Source organism: Abramis brama, assembly GCF_963993115.1.
Source record: "Abramis brama genome assembly, chromosome: 17".
Classification (NCBI taxonomy): Eukaryota; Metazoa; Chordata; class Actinopteri; order Cypriniformes; family Leuciscidae; genus Abramis; species Abramis brama.
Window position 1 is genome coordinate 21,809,790 of NC_139979.1, and position 19,410 is coordinate 21,829,199.

The 19,410-nt window shown below is 40.5% G+C and overlaps 1 protein-coding gene across 1 annotated transcript in view; it reads right to left on the reverse strand.

Moving 5' to 3' along the window:
* The window catches only part of c4b (complement C4B (Chido/Rodgers blood group)), a 68,446-nt gene that overhangs the window by 26,828 nt on the left and 22,208 nt on the right, over positions 1–19,410 (reverse strand). Inside the window, exons 4-27 of the mRNA XM_084088708.1 lie at positions 12,593–12,663; positions 12,350–12,438; positions 12,102–12,184; positions 11,891–11,978; positions 10,531–10,651; positions 10,299–10,428; positions 7,283–7,395; positions 6,949–7,110; positions 6,562–6,729; positions 6,290–6,475; positions 5,994–6,149; positions 5,737–5,869; positions 5,486–5,557; positions 4,556–4,765; positions 4,328–4,439; positions 4,034–4,104; positions 3,815–3,954; positions 3,169–3,390; positions 2,988–3,039; positions 2,772–2,861; positions 2,432–2,638; positions 1,734–1,809; positions 1,437–1,629; positions 1,178–1,279 (exon numbers count right to left, since the gene is read on the reverse strand). Of these exons, the coding sequence (XP_083944834.1) occupies positions 1,178–1,279; positions 1,437–1,629; positions 1,734–1,809; positions 2,432–2,638; positions 2,772–2,861; positions 2,988–3,039; positions 3,169–3,390; positions 3,815–3,954; positions 4,034–4,104; positions 4,328–4,439; positions 4,556–4,765; positions 5,486–5,557; positions 5,737–5,869; positions 5,994–6,149; positions 6,290–6,475; positions 6,562–6,729; positions 6,949–7,110; positions 7,283–7,395; positions 10,299–10,428; positions 10,531–10,651; positions 11,891–11,978; positions 12,102–12,184; positions 12,350–12,438; positions 12,593–12,663 (3,047 nt within the window). The remainder of the gene's footprint in view (positions 1–1,177; positions 1,280–1,436; positions 1,630–1,733; positions 1,810–2,431; positions 2,639–2,771; positions 2,862–2,987; positions 3,040–3,168; positions 3,391–3,814; positions 3,955–4,033; positions 4,105–4,327; positions 4,440–4,555; positions 4,766–5,485; positions 5,558–5,736; positions 5,870–5,993; positions 6,150–6,289; positions 6,476–6,561; positions 6,730–6,948; positions 7,111–7,282; positions 7,396–10,298; positions 10,429–10,530; positions 10,652–11,890; positions 11,979–12,101; positions 12,185–12,349; positions 12,439–12,592; positions 12,664–19,410) is intronic.

Below are 19,410 nucleotides of genomic sequence, written 5' to 3' on the forward strand. Positions count from 1 at the left end.
GCATCACATAACCAACTCCATGTGTAGGCTTATAGCTTTGCAGTAAACATGCTTGGTAGCCCACCTGGTACAGCCTTGCAGTTATGATGTGGAGGACTTGGGTATGAGCCCCGTGAAACACGAGTACAGATTTGGGTATAGTGTAAGACCACTGTATTCACATTGTACTGTAGATGGTACGTTATTTTCAAACACGATAGAGCACTAACCTTTTTTGCTCCACACAATGGACATTTCATTTTTAAACTGCCAATATATGTGCGTTGACCACGTAATACAATTTATACAGTCGCATTTAACTGTTTATGAGAGAATTGAACAGACTATTTAGCGCTAGTCACTGGACATTTAACATTGAAACTGCTGTGAAATGTGCTACAAGCAATGCAGTATCATCATACAAAAATGTACCCACAGGCACTTTTTACATTTTATTGCTTACAGCGAGTAATTAATAACTATTTAGTAACTATTGTGAGCGTGACACTTGAAAAGTGCAGCAAAATGTTCCAGGAGCAACACATTTCAGGTTTTGCAGAAATGTAGCCAGAGTCACGCATTTCCAATGCAGTGACCCCACAAAGTATTGGACACTTAAGTCTCACTTTACAATGTTTCATTTGCATTTCATTGCATTTCATACAAAATATGAAACCAACTGCTTTTTTACCAACCAAAAGCAAATTTAAACATGTATGAAGTCATTTCCCCCCCAAGTTTTCTCAGATGTCCTAGCAGAATAACCACTGGTGTAATATTAACAATAAACATATTCTATAAAGTTTGAAAACTAAAAAGTGTCTGAGACTTTTTGTCTTTATTTTGATACTGTTTCATATTTTGAAATCTAGCCAACTTTTCTTTTCTTTTCTTTTTTTTGCGAAACGCTTTAATGAAAAGATTTGTCTGTGCTATATTTCCTTTATAAAGTGCCACTTGCTTTGATATTTAGTTATATAATTCAAATACATTTTCACATTTTTACTTTTTTTTTTTACATAGCCCCTAAAGGGACATGGAAAAAAGATATGCATATGCTTTAGCATTCCCCTTAACGCAAAAACATTAAAACACATTTTTTCCATCACCATATCCTCTTAATGGTGCCGTAGATTGTGGCTTACGTGTCCAAATACTTCTTGAGGCCAGTGTAAATCATACAATCAATGGTTCTTACCACATCGGTTGTTTCTCTGTCCAAGAAAGGGAGAGAATACTTGAGGGCTATCGTGATGAAAGCTGTTAAAGAGGCATCTTGTTCAACTCCTCCGATACCTCCCTAAACAGAAACACTGAATATCAGCACATTTATTGCAGTACCACAGGAATGCAATTCCTGTTTATATTATTTTGCAATGTTTGACATGTTGTTTGACAGGGTAAAGCTTTTTGCAAAACCCCTTGGTTTACTGGCAAATGATGGGAGACGTTCAGACCTGCATTTCCCTGTGTATGACTGGATTAGCATCAGTGAAAGACCCATCTGAGCTCTGTGTTCCAATCAGATATGTGACTGCTTGGCGGATGTCCTCCTGTGAAATCATTCGTTCTGTTGTTCCTCGCTGTTCAAGAGTTTCTATCTGTCGATCAGCCACAATAGACAACACTTTCACCACCAACGCAGTCAACCTATGAGAAGTGAGAATCCATCTGATACTGCTGGCAAGTGGCAAGTGTTGCTGATTTGCATAAAACATTTGTATGACTTTGCATATTTTTAAATGCAAACTTACCATGTACTTGTCGGATAGTTAAGCCAAGCTCCATAGGATCCATCAGGCTTTTTGAATGTTAAAATTCGTTCATAAGCTGCCAGAATAAAATGTGACACCACAAACTTTTAGTCAGAGCAGGGTACAGCCTGATGCAATCAAACTGTGTTAAATCACAGACCTTAGTCAGAAAAGACGCTATATTTAATTTGTTTGTTAATGCAAACAGGGCTGTGATGGATATTTGATGCTGACTGAAGAAAATTCACTTAAAAACAAAAATTCTGTCATTATTTTTTCACCTTCACTTTTTTTTCCAGATTCCATTTAATTTCTTATGTGGCATAACAACCTACTGTAATCTCACAGGAAAACCTAATTATGTTACGAAGTTACAAAGTGCCAATTTTATATGAATTAGCAGGGACATGCACAGAGCCTCATCGGTTGAAGGGCCCTCTTGACCGGACCCCCCAACCTTGTGTCTGTGCACGTCACTGTGAATTAGTACGATGAATACAAAAATTTACGATCTTTCAGAAAAAGTAAGCGTGGAGGTCCATCCTAACCCCACCAGTATACACACCCATCACTGGGGCGTAAGCAGATCATACGAAAATGTATGAATGAGATTGTATGAATTCATATGAATTAGCCACAAATCTAAAACGTCAAATAGTTACAAATTGTCATGAGATTGTGTTGGGCATACAGTAAACCTTGCTCAATGAAATTTAATGCTTTGTCTCTGGAGCCTGCTTCCAGTTCCAGCCATTTTTGACTTTTGTCCAGGTAGCGGATTGACAAAGCAGTTGGAGACATAAAGATCATAGTCTGCTCTCCACAGCCTTTCGGTGCCCGGATCATATTTTCCACTTTGGATGGTGAGAGTAACTGAACAGCAGTGGACTGGGCAAATCCTTCTTCTGCATTAAAAAAATAAAAAGATAAAAATAAAATAGAAATTATATATAATTAGATATGTATATAATTAGGTTTGACTTGACAAATAAATAATGATAATAATAAATAAGCAATATCAGAAATTGAGAATTTGACCTTCTAGTTTGACAAACATGTTGACATTCGTTTCAGGAACGGTGCTGTTTGGGAAAGATCCATCAATAAACAAGCGCTGGTCACTTCTACCTGATGAGCAGAGTTCAGGTTTTATACACGTTGAGATTACCATATACAAACTTTGTCAAAAAACACAGCCACCATATGTGTATATCTGGGCGAACAGGGCAATCAAACGATAGCTAACAATCTCACCAGCCAGATTAATAAAATAAGTCTGCTCTTCTCTCATTTCCACTCCCTCATTCTGAGACATGAAGAGAAAGACAAAAGATAGATTTTAGAATCACTGAACTCCAATTGTTCCAAAAAAAAACCAAAAAACAAAAAAGATATGGGATAAATTTGAGTATTTTGATATTCCCCTTCCCCTTACCATGACCAAGAGCATCTTTTGAATGGCATCCACTTTAGTTTTTTCTTCTTCTTCAAGTTCATAAAGTGCAATAATGATAGGGATTTGGCCTGTTACCATGGGAACAGCAGGGAAAGTCACAGTTTGAGATGACTGTTGCTCCAGACTGATTTTGACAGTGGAAGAGGAAGATGCTGACCCAGGTGAACAAAGACCATCCACTTCCTTCATTTGCACAACAAGCTGATCAGGAAAGTCAATAACAATATATGTTAATCTCAGAAATAATTTTTCTTCTAATGTTTTACAATGTATAATGTAACAAATACTGTTGTGATTATTTCAATTTAGTTTTATTTCATAATTAATAATAATAATAATAATAATAATAATATGACTGCACCGACCTGACTTACACCAATGAATAATTTTTAAAGGACAAGTAGAAAAAAATTAAGTAAACAACTTCTTACAGTTTCATATATTAAATAATAATTTTATAATTATTAAATTAATTAATTACTTTATAATTGTATTTTTTATAATAAATAAATAATACATTTTATGCACTAGAAAATGTATATACCAGTCATTATTGTCAAAGTGGTATGATAGTGCAGTGAATAGTGCCACTCAGTGTTCTAAAAAAACTTTCATTTAAACAAACCTCTCTTTTCATCTTTCCATAATTAAAGATCACCACAACTATAGACAGTTGCTCAAAGCGTTTGACCGAATAGGGAAGCCTCAAGGAAATAAACACTGGCTTAAATACAAGGAGGTCAACAGGCTCTGCCACACAAAATCCTGTAAGCAATAAAAATAAAAGGTTTAGTTCGTTGGTGGATCTACATTAAATTTGATAGCAGTGAAAGGGGAAAATTACCATGGGATGGAGATAAGCTGAGAGCCTGGATCTCCCATGTTGTGATAGAGTGTTGTAAATGGATTGTGTGTCTGGAAGAAAGAACTGGTGCAATTACATCAGTATACAAGAACTTTGTAAATCATAACTGTTTCAAAGAAAATTCAATGGAAACATTTTATATTGTAATGAATTTACTTGTATGATATTGTTAAATGTGTGAACACATTTTTCCTTATACTCTCGTGTCTTATGTACTTAAATGTAACGTTTATATAGGCCTATGCCTTCTTTATAGACAGAGAACCTACTCACCTTACTTTTCCTTTCACATCGATCTGCTTAAACTCAAAGCTTGGAGGGAAATATCTGCGAATTGATTGTATTTCAAAATCAAAGAATTCCTCATCTTCATTAGAATCAGCAGCTGTGAGAATTAAATAAAATAAATTAATTTGTGTAAGAAACAAAATCAGATGTCTTCATTGCACAGATTGTGGCACACCTGATTTACAAAAGCCTTATGGCACTTTTATGACTCACTTCTGCCATGCCCTTTCCTCAGGTCCTCTCTCCTCTTTTTGTCTCTTAGCTTGGTTGCAAACTCACAGCACTCTCGGAAGGCATCCACACAGTCTTTGCTTTCTGTTTTGCTCACTCTTTTCGCTCTTTCCTCACAAGTGAACTTCATAGGAATCAGTGTGAAACCATGGCGACAGCATTTCTGCAATTCTGCTTTCTTAAATGCAGCCTCTACAGGACAAAAGTGATGAGCAGGAGAAGTTAACAGCAATTACACATCTTCATAAGCATATCCAGGTCCTGTATTTCACTGTGTATAGCAACAATAATTAAAAAAGAGTGAATTTAAATTGTACAGTCATTTTTCATTAAACTTTTAATTTGTTGACTGGTGCTGATTTATATGTTAATGACATTAATAAGGTGCCATTTACAAAGCAGAGGTCTGAAACCATGGTACTTGAAAAATTCAGAGACTCACATCATTGTTGTTATTGTTAAAAATAATTAAAACGAAAACAATATATTAAAATTGTTTTTGGTTAATGAAAAACAAAAAAATAAAATAAAATAAAATAAAATAAAATAAAAGCTTCATTAAAAACCTAAATTAAATTAAATTAAATTAAATTTAGAAATGTTGGCAACTAATGAAATTAATAAGTTTAAGTTGAAACACTAAAATTACTAAAACAATAAATTGAAAATAAGCAATAGAAACTGATAAAAATAAAAATCTTATGAAATAAAAGAAAAATAATTTTTTTTTTTAAAGTGACAAAAGCACATACCATCAAAAATAAAATGAAAACTGAAAATATAAAAATGAAAGCTAATTCAAAATATTAATTTATACTATAATACAGTATATAAATAATACTGTAACTGACTCAGATGAGCTTTAAGAATTGATACAAAAGGTAATCAAATATTCAGGTGACAATGCTATACCTTTTTTAGCCATTTCTGTTTGAATATCTGTAGAGCGTTTGTTGCGCCTAAAACCAGACTTGCAGCTGAAACCTAGAAGTACAATGAAGTGGAAAATATAATTTGCACATTGTAACAACTCGTTCATGTAAAGGCAATAAGTACCTGTCCTTTTTTAATGGTAAGCAAAGATTGAAAATAAAACAGAAAATGTCCATCATTTTTCCATTTCTCAAGCATTGAAGTAGAGAAGAGTTAGCATCATTTGGTACCTTTTCTCATCATTGAACGGATTGTGGTCGAGTGTGAGATGAAGGCCAGACCAGCGTCATTAAAAACAGCAGCTGTGTTCTCTCCACCACCATATGAACAGCCCAGATCATAAGACTGCATGGAGGTGAACACCTTCGTACAGGAAAATGAGAAACAGTAAAAGAACAAAAACTCAAGAACAAATTTGGGTTTATCTTATATGCAGGCCTATATCTGATTTTTCAGAAACCAATAGGTGCTAGTTAGTGCAACACACCTGTTTTGGAGTGAGTTTGTTTTGAGAGCCCAGGGCGTAAATGGCTTTGTCCACAACTAGTAAGGCCACTTTTGCATTCTGTGTTCCAACATCAATGTCAAGCTCAGCTGAATCTCCTGGCTCATAATTATGATTGCCATTCAGTTTTATCTCAAGCTAAACAGGAGATGGGAAAGCAGAACTGTAAACATTTGGCAATATTTTACTGTATTGTATAATTTTGACATAAGGTTACTAAAACATTGTAAGATTGTAAAATATAAAAATATTTTAAAAGCATTTTAGTGTCTGCTTACCTTTCCTTCACACCTGTCCTCTACATCTACCCACACTGAGTCTGCAATGATGTCACCATCTGTGTCATAGTAAAAGGCGATCACTCTGAAGGACGGGATCATCTCTGGGCTGATATGGATGGATATTTTTACTGTAGAACCTGATGCAACAGAGCTTGCTGTTCTCAGCATGCCTCTGCTGACAATCTGAAGAGATACACATATTTCTCAAGAGTTCTCTGGTATATAAAAACATTCACTTTAAATATATGAAATTTTAATACATTACTTACCATATAATATATTTTCCCATCTACTGGATTGCCACTGACATAAAATGTAACATCTAGAGACTCCACTGATGACAGGACTTTATTAGTCACACTCATATACAGGAAGCTGTTCTTTGTGGATTTCACTGGGCGAATTTCTCTTGTTGACTTCACACCATCCACTGTTGCCTGTTAAAATAATAGGTCAAAAATATACAGTATAGTGTAGTATTGTATTATATACTTTTGCGATAACTGAAAGTATTTTTTTTTAAAGTAGGCCTGTTTCACAATCAAATTTAATACATAATAGTAAATGCATAATAGTAAATAAATGCACTGCTTTTGCCAGCAGTGTGAAACAGGCCTTAGAGGTATTAAAAGAGCTTTATTCTTTGGATGTTTAACCTGCATTGAAATGGAAGATGGTGTTCCTTCCAAGTTGAAAGCGTGAAATGCGATTCCCTCTTTATTAGTTTTAATAATTATTGACTTTTCATTGGTGTTTGAGACATCTAAGTTCACTTGAACGCCTTCAGCCGGGGAACCATTTGGGTGATGGACTGTGACCTAGTGAAAAACAGGGACCACTGGTATACTAACACAAAATCATCTGCAAAATGTTACTATTATAAAGTGAAAGCTACCGTTATGAATTACTGCAAGCATAATCCTCAATGACTGACAGTATCATTATATTATGAATAGAACATTGTATTATGAATAGAAGTGTTTTCTTTACCACCGCTTGAAAGGAAAATTTAGGAGTGTAGAACGATCTTGTCCGAGACAGATCCACATTGTATGGACTCAAAACGATGGGAAGGAAAGCTGCTGATTCCTGTACCTCACCACCTTATGAGAGGTGCACAGTCCTTTTAGGTCAAGTGAGTCAACATCAACTAAGAAATATTGTAAATTGTAACTATTTCCAGAACTTTAGGCATCTTAACATTACATAGCACATACAGACAAATGACATTTGTTTCTCTGTTTAATCAATAGTCTGTTCTATTAATCTTGCATTTTCGGGGCCAGATTTACTAAACATGGCAAATTACTGTAAGACTACAATCCCATAAAAGTACAGATGGGAGTGGAAAGTTCTCTGGGTCATCTAATGACAGTATGACAATTAAACAACACAGACATAGCCATTTCAGGTGCAAAATATATTAAGATGTTTTATTTAAAAGTTAAATAATGCTACAAATACCAGTAAACTGACTACCGCAAACCTTGGTAAATCACATTGCAGGATTTATTTAAAGAGGTCCTTGATTATGATTTCACTTTTTTAACTTTAGTTAGTGTGTAATGTTGCTGTTTGAGCATAAACAACATCTGCAAAGTCACAACGCTCAAAGTTTAATGCAAATGGAGACATTTTATTTTACAGAAATAGCTTTTTAAGACTACAACAAACGGCTGGTAGGGACTACAACAAGCTTCTTCCCGGGTTGGTGACATCACAAACCCTAATATTTACATAAACCCTGCCCCCGGGAACATGAAACAAAGGGGGTGAGGACATGTTGGGCTGCTTTAGAGAAGAGGAAGAGTTGTTGTCGCAGTTTTTTACTCCCCGGAAAAAGTTTGTCCTAAGGCTGACGAATTTAGAGAGGTAGAAATTGATTTTTAAAACTGTTCCTGAACACTACAACCTCAACGTTTGTCTGTGCGCTGCACATTTTACATAGAACAGCTTCCAGAAGAGAGTACAATGCAGGCTATACGTACAAAAGCTTCTCCTGAAAGACGTAGCCATTCCCATTTTTTCGGGACAATCTGTTGTTTATGGATCGCAACTTGTAAGTATGTCTTATTATTTGTAGTTGTTGTGGCGAGCAGGACGAGGCCGAGGGCCGTGAGAGAGCGGCATGAGGCCGGTGGCGTGATTACTCTGATGAGCGACACCTGCGAGACACACCGGTCTCGAATCTCTCACGGAGGAGCGGAAGCATAAAGGAGGAGCGACGACAGTGAAGAGCGAGAGAGGACAGGCCTGAATTTATGTTGTGTTTTGTTTCTGTTTTGTGTGGCCAGCAGTCGTCCGTGAGGGGCTGCTGGCTTTTACTTTCATTTTGTATTTGGTTTATTTTTATCATTAAAATGTTGAATGTTCGCCGGTTCCCGCCTCCTTCTTCTCGTAACATCTGAACTTCGTTACACTGGTGCCGAAACCCGGGAAGAAGGAGGAACGCGCTGTCAAAGAGCCCTCGCCACTGTGGGGAATCCACGGTGCCATCGAGCATGGTGAGCAGAGTCCGTCGCCATGGACTCTCGAGGTGGTGCGCTGGAGTGAGTTGCCGGGGGGATGGACGAGCTCGCTGCCGGCCGCCTGGGTGCTGGAGGGACGGCTGCCGTCCGTGAGGGAGAGGAGGAGTCGCCGCCGTTCGCCGTTCACCGTGGGCCGGAGCCTGCTGTCGTCCGCCATGATGGGGAGGAGCAGGGAACGGGGGATTCCTGCCGTCTGCCCGTATCCGGAGGAGCCGTCGCCGTCCAACAGGCGGCGGAGGAGCCTCGTGCCATCCACCGAGGGCTATCCAGCGCCACCGCCAGGCACCGCGGAGAAGATCGCCCATCTGGTGCAGGGCCAGATGGCAGCGCGTTGTGGGAACCGGACCAATAATTTATTTATTTTTTCTCCCCTCTCTCGTCTCTGTCGCTCCTCATGCTTCCGTCTCCTTTTCTCTCGCCTCGTCTGTCCATACCCCCAGGTACCGCAGCCGCCGTGTTCGGTCTCCCCGGAGGAGGGGGAGGGGGGGAGTAGAGCGCAGTCTCGTGGGTACCCCCCGGCCTGCGAGGGGCGATGGGGGTATGTGGCGAGCAGGACGAGGCCGAGAGCCGTGAGAGAGCGGCATGAGGCCGGTGGCGTGATTACTCTGATGAGCGGCACCTGCGAGACGCACCGGTCTCGAATCTCTCACGGAGGAGCGGAAGCATAAAGGAGGAGCGACGACAGTGAAGAGCGAGAGAGGACAGGCCTGAATTTATGTTGTGTTTTGTTTCTGTTTTGTGTGGCCAGCAGTTGTCCGTGAGGGGCTGCTGGCTTTTACTTTCATTTTGTATTTGGTTTATTTTTATCATTAAAATGTTGAATGTTCGCCGGTTCCCGCCTCCTTCTTCCCGTAACATCTGAACTTCGTTACAGTTGTGTTTTCTATTAACAGTTCCAATAAGCTTTATGTAGTGGCTATGATAGATGTAAACATCTGTTGTCTGAATCGGGCTTGAAATGATTTAAAATTGACGCCATCGTTAATATTTACATCTAAATAGAGCGCGGTTATGAAGAGTTGTGATATTTCCCGAACACGCGCTTAAGCGCTGCCAATCCCAACACATGTGATTGCCAGCTAACCAATCACAGCACAACAACAAAAACAAAAACAAAATCAAGACTTCGTAAAAGGGCATAATAGGACCCCTTTAAAGACTCTCCTCCCATAAATCTTGCGTTTAAAAGGGAAACTCCTAGACTTTCCTCCTAAAGAGAAAGTTCAGCCGCAAAAATAACACGACTTTTAATCGCTAAAGTTTCACTGGATGTCTTTAGTAAATTCTGACAGTAGATTTTTAAAGCCAAAAGAAAAATAGGGGGAATTTTTTTTTTAACTTCAGATTTTTTTAAAACTGGAAAACAGTTTAAAGATGTTACATTTGCTAGCCCACAATGTCAGTAAATCTGGCCCATAGTCTTTCAAGTCTATTTAACTAAAAAAAAAAATGTCATGTCTTGTTCAATGATTGATTACTTAAAATATCTGTAACTGTGACAGCAATGTAGAATTGGGCCCGAGTCGCTGCCAAATCATCTAATGTTGAATTCAGTTTTTGGTTGATATCTGAAATTTTAACTGTAATCTCAGCATGGCCGCTCTTCACCTAAAAAATGGGAAAACACAATGAAAGAATATCAAAGAGTAATCTATGAGTATACAGGTAGTACTCATCTTGGAGTTTCAATAGATGACGGTTTCTACTCACAGATCCAGTTTTCTCCAGTCCCTTGATGAATTCAATTTCTCCAGCATTATTCTCTGACTCATCCTTTTTCATCCCAAACCGACAGTGGAAACCGCCGTTAATTTCCTTACCATAGGTGTATCTTTAAAATCATTAAAAAAACTGTATTATTCTCCTTTCTCAAATTTAGTAAGCTCATACTGATACCATTAAAGGAGACATATCATGCTTTTAAATCGTTCCTTTTTACATATAAATCATACATTTGTAGTCTATATAAAGCGGAACTGCAATGCTTGGGTCTGAATTCCTCATTATTATAGCTCCACAGGCCTCTTTTCTACCCCTTTTCTGATGTGCGTCTGAGAGCAACTCGTTTTGGTGCGGTCTCTTTAAATACAATTGAGACACTTCATACCCCGCCCACACTCGGTTCAACTCCACCCCGTTCGGCCATTTTTGTAGTTTGATAGCGGAGATACGATTATCTAGCGGCACAGAAACGTTTTATTTACACGATATTAACAAAATGTCAACAACGGAAGACTTGTCCAGCCAGCCTTACATGTTCGAGCCAGAGTCGGAGCCGGAGCGAGATGAAAATGAAGACGACGAACCTGCAGAACAACGTCTTCATATGGATGTATCGCAATGGTGTGTAACTGTATTTACACATGAAACATTGGTCTTCCGACCTTTTACCACCGTGTCGATTTATTTTGATTAATATGTGCGAGGGAGAGAGAGCAAGACAGCGTCTAGTTTGGAGACGGTGAAGTCTTGTTTACACTTTCGCCTGGCTCCGAAGAGAGAGAGTGCGCGCGCGCGCGACCGGGTCTCTCTCTCTCTGCTCACAAGCGCGGCAGTTCATCTACATTAGATGGTGTAATGAAGCGTATGGGTTACTACATCCAACAACCGAACATTTTAACTTACCCCTTCGTAACTTCTGCATCCTTTAGCTTGGACTACAAAATTGCAGCGAGAAATAAAAATGGCGGATTGCTCGAAGTGTTGGGCCGGAAGTCAATGTCCTTATTTGGCAGTTCCGCTGCAAATACTGTGACGTAATAGTTCAAAAAACGTCATAGAGAACAGAAAAATCGGAACAGGTTGAAAAATATGACCAAAACAGAATATAAAGATATCAACGAAGCACCTGAAGAGAATAATTTCAACTTTTCTGTACTTCTAAACACTCCAAATATACAACAAAATGCATATAAGGGCTAAAAAAATGGATTTAGCATGATATGTCCCCTTTAATGCAGGGTTATTATAGGATGAGTAAATAATGACTGAATTCTTCTTTTAGCTGAACTATCCCTTTAAGAGGATCCCTTTATTTATTTGATGATATTTGATCTGAATGTGAACTTACGAGGCTTGAATGGTGAATGTGAATGTCTCTGCATTCACTAGCAGAAAGGCTTTCTCTGACTGAACAGAAACCCCAAAGCTGGGAAGAACTGACAAAAATGCATTGTATTTGAGTTAGATGCAATACAATATCTGTAAATTAAAGATTTTTATAGATATTTATAAAAGTAGGAAAATATGTGAACGCCCATTTCTAGTTTTACATCATTTACCAAACTTCTGGACCTTGAATTCACGCACGGCAGGATTCTTCTCGTCACCTTTATAATGTGCTGTAATCTTCCATACACCAGGTCTGGAGAAATTCAATTAAAACGTATATGTGCTGATATAAATACAGCAGTTTCAGAATGGTGTCATCTTAAAAGACTGAACGGCATGTTAATATTTATCTTCATAAGCATCACAAATTTTATACTACAAGGTATTTTACTATGATAAAAAATGAGATTGACTGTACTTTGAAACATCAGGGATATGGTATGACTTTGACAGAATGCCATCTAAAACTTTGTACGTTGATTTCTTGACCTTGTTCCCATCAGCATTCTAAGGATACAGATAAAGGTAAGTTAGGCAGTTTCTTGATTTGCTCAAATAAACGATGGTGAAAATGTAAGCTGCAGAAAGAATCCTATTACATAATTACAGAGACGCATGCTGTATTATAGATACAGAATAAAAATAGAACTCTCTTACTTACATATACAGAGACATAAACTATTTCTGATTTTGGTCGCATAGAGTGGTCCAGAGTGAAGATCCTGAACCAAACTGAGAACACAGATAACCAGGTTAAATACACAGTAGTAATATACATACATGGATTTTTGACTTGTGACATGCTATTTTGACATTTTGCACATTACTAGTGCAAAATGCCCGTGCAAAATTAGTTTTTGTGTGTGTTTTTAGTAATTGTTGGTTTGGTGCCCGTGAAAGAGACTGTGAACGCATTGAATAGGATATGTTTAGTTGGTGAATAGCATAGGCTACTATTACACAGTAGCGATAACGTTAAGCGCACCAGAATGAAATATAATATATAATATACACGTGCAAAAGCAGTTTTTGTATGTGTTTTTAGTAATTGTTGGTTTGGTGTATTTGAGTGCTCATTGTTACAATTACACAGCAAAAGGTCAGTGACATTTTTATTTGTGCATGGTAGAAAGCAAATACTGATACTGACATAATGATGCATTGGAGTATATATTTATTTAGAGTGGATATTTGAAGAGGTCTCTTGTGCAGAAGACACCAACACGTTGCAAAGACTGGCCTTGTGACTTATTCACTGTCATGGCAAAGCAGGGTCTCACCGGAAACTGCTTACGTCGCAGGGTGAATGGAAATATGTTGTCAGATGGGATGAGGGTGATGCGTGGAATGAGGGTGATGCGTGGAATGAGTAATGTGCGTCCAGCATTGACACCGATCACAGAAGTCGCAACCAAAAGATGAGGCAGGATTTGTTCAATGATGTATCTCGATCCATTGCAGTGTCCATTTTGTTGGTCGAAATTTCAAAGTAGCATGATCACCATTCCCACCTTTAAAGTGATGTGATGGGGAGGCATACCAGATGGGCAGAGGGTATTTAGAAACTCGGTTGGGTACATATGGTGACCCTCAGATTCTGCAGTGTCCACACTGTTGCAAACATGCTCTTCTCCAGGAAAATTCTTTGTCATATATTCATTCACTTTATCAACTTCAGAGTTGGTTGGGCACAGTATGACACGTTCACATAGCCACTTTGGATTGGAAATGTTGACTGTCATGTCATCATATACCCAATTGACAATGTCCTCGAGTTTCTCACCAGAAATTGATAGTGATTCATTGAGCTCAATTGCAAATTCACCCTCTTCTGGAACCACAGGAATTTTCCCCTCACCAAGGTTCAAAAGGAATTTGGCAAAATCTGCTTCTGTTTGTTGATCTCCAGCAGCTTGAGTGATCCTCATGTTTTCTGTTAGACGAAGAATCTCAACATTTTTCCATAGGTGTGAGCTCTTGAAACACCTGCCTATGATCTGGGTTTGGCTATACCATGTGGGACAACAGTAAGGATTTGCCTCCAGTCACCGCTGAAAACCATTGTGATGCCACCAAATGGCTTGTCTGAACCTCTAAGCCACTGGAATGTACGATCTGCTGCTTCTAATGCACGGCGATCCATCATTGACACTTCATCCACAACCATGAGATGTGTCATTCTAATGAGTGTTGCAGTGCTGTCATGTTCACTCATACTGCAAGTGGACTCGTCAGTGAGAATGAGAGGACATTTTGTCCTACTGTGAAAGGTTGTGCCTTTCGGCAGTAGGTTAGCTGCAATGCCAGAGCTACTTTTCCCTGTGCACACACTTTGTTAAGGATGTGGCACAATATGAATGTTTTCCCAGTTCCACCACTTGCATCAAGCGATATCATTTTTCCAAGTCCCTGTTCCACACTTTCCATCACTGTTTCGACAACTTTTTGCTGTTCGTCAATGAGGCTGTTTTCTGTGTCAGTAATGATAGTTTGAAGTTCCTCTATGTTGTACTCAGTCTCATGCTGGATGATGTGGGGAATTTGACTCCGGACGTGAAGTGGATCAGGCTCAGGAGGGCCAAAGTTCCCATTTAAAGTAAAACCATGTCTTTCAACATGGTCCTTAAGGTCAAGTAGCACTTGAGTCACAATAAATTCATCTGGCTCATTCACATTGGCCCTGTGCATGAAATCTTCACACAGCACATGGTTGTGCCTTTCCCAGAACTGCAAGTGTTCCCCTCTAAGAACAAACATTAGCATGTTGGCGAATACCTCACGCAGTGCTGAGCCAAATGTCACATTTGCAGCCTCCTCCATAACAGAATCTACTTTTTGGTCATTGTCAACAATGCCATACACAATGCAAGCTGCCAGATAGGTGTCCATGACCACATCTCCAACTCGTCGGAGGTCTTTGAAGCTTGTTGGCCCTGGCACGCGGTACAAAAGGATGCGGAGATAGAATAGTTCAGCAGTGTGAGGGTTGAAGGCAATCATTGGAATTCGTCCAACGGTGTCAGCCATGCGGTCATCGTGAGAACTCAGTCTTTTTTTACGCAATTGAAATTTCTTCCGTGTGTATGTGAAGAGTTGAAACACATCTGGGTACACAATGTGTCGCATGTGTAGATGAAGAGACATTGCTTCAAAAAATGCGGTCAGTGTGGTGGCAGGTGGCCCTGAGTCCAACAGGTTCTGGGCAGCCCCTTCATCATTGAACATGATGACCTGTTCATCCTCTAGATGAATTGCAAGCATCTTTACTGGTGGCTGTTTCTTCTGAATGGGGAAGTCGTATATGCGCCAGTATCCCTCAGATGCAGTGATGTAACGTAGGGTGACCATACGTCCTGTTTTACCCGGACATATCTGGCCAGGATTTCGAGATCGCCCAAAATGCTCGGGATTCGTCTTTTGCTTTCTACAGTCACCATTCATTATGTTTACATTATTACGTTATTTGACACTGACACGTACGTGCCAGCTTTGCAGGTCATGCATTCTGATTCACACGGATCCCGATCGAGACGAAAACACAGGAATTTTCTTAGCAATGCTTACACGCACATCAACCGATCACTTGTTTAGCGTTCATGTAAACACTACATTCAGATTAACCAATCGGAATTAATTCAGTACTACTGAATCAAAAGGTGTACATGTAAACAAAATGAATGGCGACGAGAAAGCAAAAGCCGAATCGCGGATATTTTGGGCGATCTCGAAATCCCGGCCGGACATGACCTGGAATATGGTCACCCTATGTAACGCCCTATCTCATAACGTTTCACCTCATCACGTCGTAGTATCTCACGGGTCTCATCATCAGGCACATCCAGTCTCACCATGCACTGATCAGGTCCCTTCTCCAAATATTTATACAGATATTTGACACTGGAGACAGCACACACAATTTCAATGTTAATATGCGCATTGTATCGGAGCAGGAGGTACGGATTGTATGGCACAACCCATGTATTATTGACAGGTACATTGACGCCACCTCTGATGGTCTTGATGATGGGAGAACCAGGTGCTCCTTCTGTTCGTCTTCGGTACAGTGGATAGGAGTTGTCTGAAAAGCTTGTGTTCTGTCTCAATTGTTTGGGATAGTCTTTGGTGCACTTTTTGTATACGATGCAGGAGCTGGCATTGTTCCATTGTCCACATGGACCGTGAATCATGTGTGATGTTACAATGCAATGTAGTTCCATATTTGTGTTTTTGTCAGGAATCTCTGCAGACATGACACGGTCAATATCGCTGGCGGTCCTGGGTTTGTCGCGGGCTACCATGGTCATGAGCATGTGTATATGTGGATGATGCCTCTTTTGTGTTTCCTTCACCATCACATATGCATCAATGTGTCCCAAGATGTCACGCTTGAGGAGGTCTGTGAGGAGTGCTTCCACCTTCATGTGAAATACTCTAGCAATGATGTCTGGCCTCTGATTGGTCTGTTGACCCTCAAAAAGTGACCCTGTGATTTCAGGCCAGTTCGGGTTGCAAGTGAAGGTGAGGAAGAAGTCAGGTTTTCCTTTGATTCGTACCAAGGCCATGGCATCTTGGAACTCCTTGGCGTACCATCGGGGTGATCCTTAAATTGTGGGTGGCAGGATAGTTAGGCGTCCAGGAATGATCTCAGAGTGACTATTCAGGGCATCAACAATGATTTTATACTTTTCAGCCTTGATAGACTTCTGGTTGTGGCGGATCCAGTTGAGGCGGTGTGACTCAATTTTTGCCATCATATCACATACTGCTGTGTCAGTCTCCCACCACGAAGCAGCAAATTGAAGTGTTGAGCAATGTCACGCACTTGAAGATGGTAACGGTAGAAGCATGTTGGTGTGATACCTGCCAACTCAGTGTGGTATTCTTGGGAACCCTGAGGCAGAAGAAGCACATATGACAATGGGTCATATGCTGGATGCATGGCGTCGATTGTCTGAAGCCTTCCTCCTCTGAGATGAAGAGTGACAGTCAGTTTCCCAAACTGCTGTGTAGTTCTTACTCCTGGAGCAATGACAGCCACGTCACTATTCAGTGATGGAAGATTCACAGTGCCATGATGAAGGTCATGACGTCGTGTGCGAGCTGTTAGGACAATTTTCAATTCATTGGCATTGTCATTGTCATTTTGGGTCACATACTCAACGCTGACTTAAACTGTTGCACGTATGGATTGCACATGTGAATGGCCTCTTGCGTCCTCAGTAAAAAATCTTCATTCAGATCACTGTTTGAGGCATGGGCTCGACGGTTTTCCAGCTCATGAGCAGGATCGTGGAAATAGATCTGAGCAAAGAGTGGTGTGCGACCTTGTTCAGGAAGGGGGCCGGCAATGTAATGATAAACTTTGCCTTGTATACGCACACCTGGGTTGAAGCCAGGCATAGCTACCTCTTTAATACCAATGCTTGCCATTGCCAGCGCATTGTTGTATTGTTTTGCTTGCTTCACAAAACTTTGATCAGGGAAAAGGTCCTTAATAGCATCTGGAGGCTGTGGTGGGATTGAGCCAGGCTTGGGATTTGTGGCGTTATATGTAAGGTTGATCTTACCGGAGTTGCAGCAGAATCCTTTTCTCTCCTCTTTCCATACATAGGCACCACAATGTGAGCATGTAGGACATTCAAACAGTGATGCTGAGGGGTCTCCTCCTCTCTCAGAAGGTTGTGTCATTGACAGTCATAATAATAATAATTCGTTACATTTATATAGCGCTTTTTCTGAGACCTCAAAGCGCTTTACATAGATGGGGGAATCTCCTCAACCACCACCAATAGCATGCATCTGGCGATCCGCTCGTATCTCAGGTGTTTCCTTATCTCTCATGTTAGCATGGTGAGCAGCGTCGCTTGCCACCCGAGCACGGCGTTCGTCCTCTTCCTCAGCTCCACGGTGCCATTTCAGCCGTGCAGCGTCACTTGCCAGCCGAGCACTGCGCTCGTCCTCTTCCTCAGCTTCACGGCGCCTTTCCTGACGTGCAGCGTTACTTGCCAGCCGAGCACTGCGTTCATCCTCTTCCTCAGCTTCACGGCGCCTTTCCTGACGTGCAGCGTCACTTGCCAGCCGAGCACGGCGTTCGTCCTCTTCCTCAGCTTCACGGTGCCTTTTCAGCCGTGCAGCGTAACTTGCCAGCCGAGCACTGCGTTCGTCCTCTTCCTCAGCTCCATGGCGCCTTTTCAGCCGCGCAGCATTACTTGTCAGCCAAGCATGGCGTTCGTCCTCTTCCTCAACTTCACAGCGCCTTTTCAGCCGCACAGCGTTACTTGTCAGCTGAGCATGGCGTTCGTCCTCTTCCTCAACTTCACGGCGCCTTTCTTGACGTGCAGCGTCACTTGCCAGCCGAGCATCTCAGCCGAGGGTGGAATGCTCTCCCCACCCTCATCCGGAATGCAGAATCCCTGGCAACATTCAAAAGACAGCTGAAAACCCATCTTTTCCATGAGCACTTAACCTAAAAAAAAAATATATATATATATATATACTGTATATATATATATATTTTTTTTTTTCCTTTAAACCCTCGCTTATCGGGCTTATGCTACTCTGAACAATGCCTGAACTTTGTATTTTGAGCACTTCTTGCGTTGTTTCTTGCCTCTTCACGATGACTCACTTAATTTAGTCCTAATTTGTAAGTCACTTTGGACAAAAGCGTCTGCTAAATGACTAAATGTAAATGTAAATGTAACCGAGGTGTGACATCGTGACGCAGTGACTCGTTCCCTTCTCGGGGAACCAGGCTGCATTATACGTAACCTGAGACATTCTCCTTCAAAGTGGAACTTCAACATTGTGTCATGGCGTTGACGCGAACTTCAATACCAATGTCACCGTGCTGAAAGTGACAGAGCTAGTCCACAAGGCTGTGTATAAGCACAGATGATTGTTTAGCGCACACTGGACTTGGGCCAACCCTTAAGCACTTGAGATCCTGGGGTTGAATCTGCGTCTAAACTGTAGAACCTGATGAATGTGTGAGGAAAGGAACAATCTGCCGCATATTGCGACCACCAAAGCATAACAGGAGTTGATAGGATCTACGCCACTAGCCTGAGCGGTTGACATAGATTCTCAAGGCACGGACCGGACCTAACAGTTGGAGGCTTTCTTGCTCCTGCATCTCATGTGGCAAAGGAATGAAAGGTCCAAAACAAAATGTGCAGTGGACCCAATGCAATAATGTTGACTGCTGCCGCCATGAGACCTAACAGCCTTTGAATTTCTAAAACTGAAAGCTCCTGGTCTAGCTTTCTTGTCTCTGTGGTTAGGATCGAATCCACACATGCAGGAGACAGACATGCCTGTCGTCGTCGAAACCCAAACTACCTCTCAGAAAAGTGGTTCTCTGTTTGGGAGAAGGTACACTCTTCTTCAAGTCAACACAATATTTAACATTGTTTTAGTGGTTTTTGGATATTTGAATCCAAAAATCTTACATATTGTGCCTCTAAATAAGTTAAATAC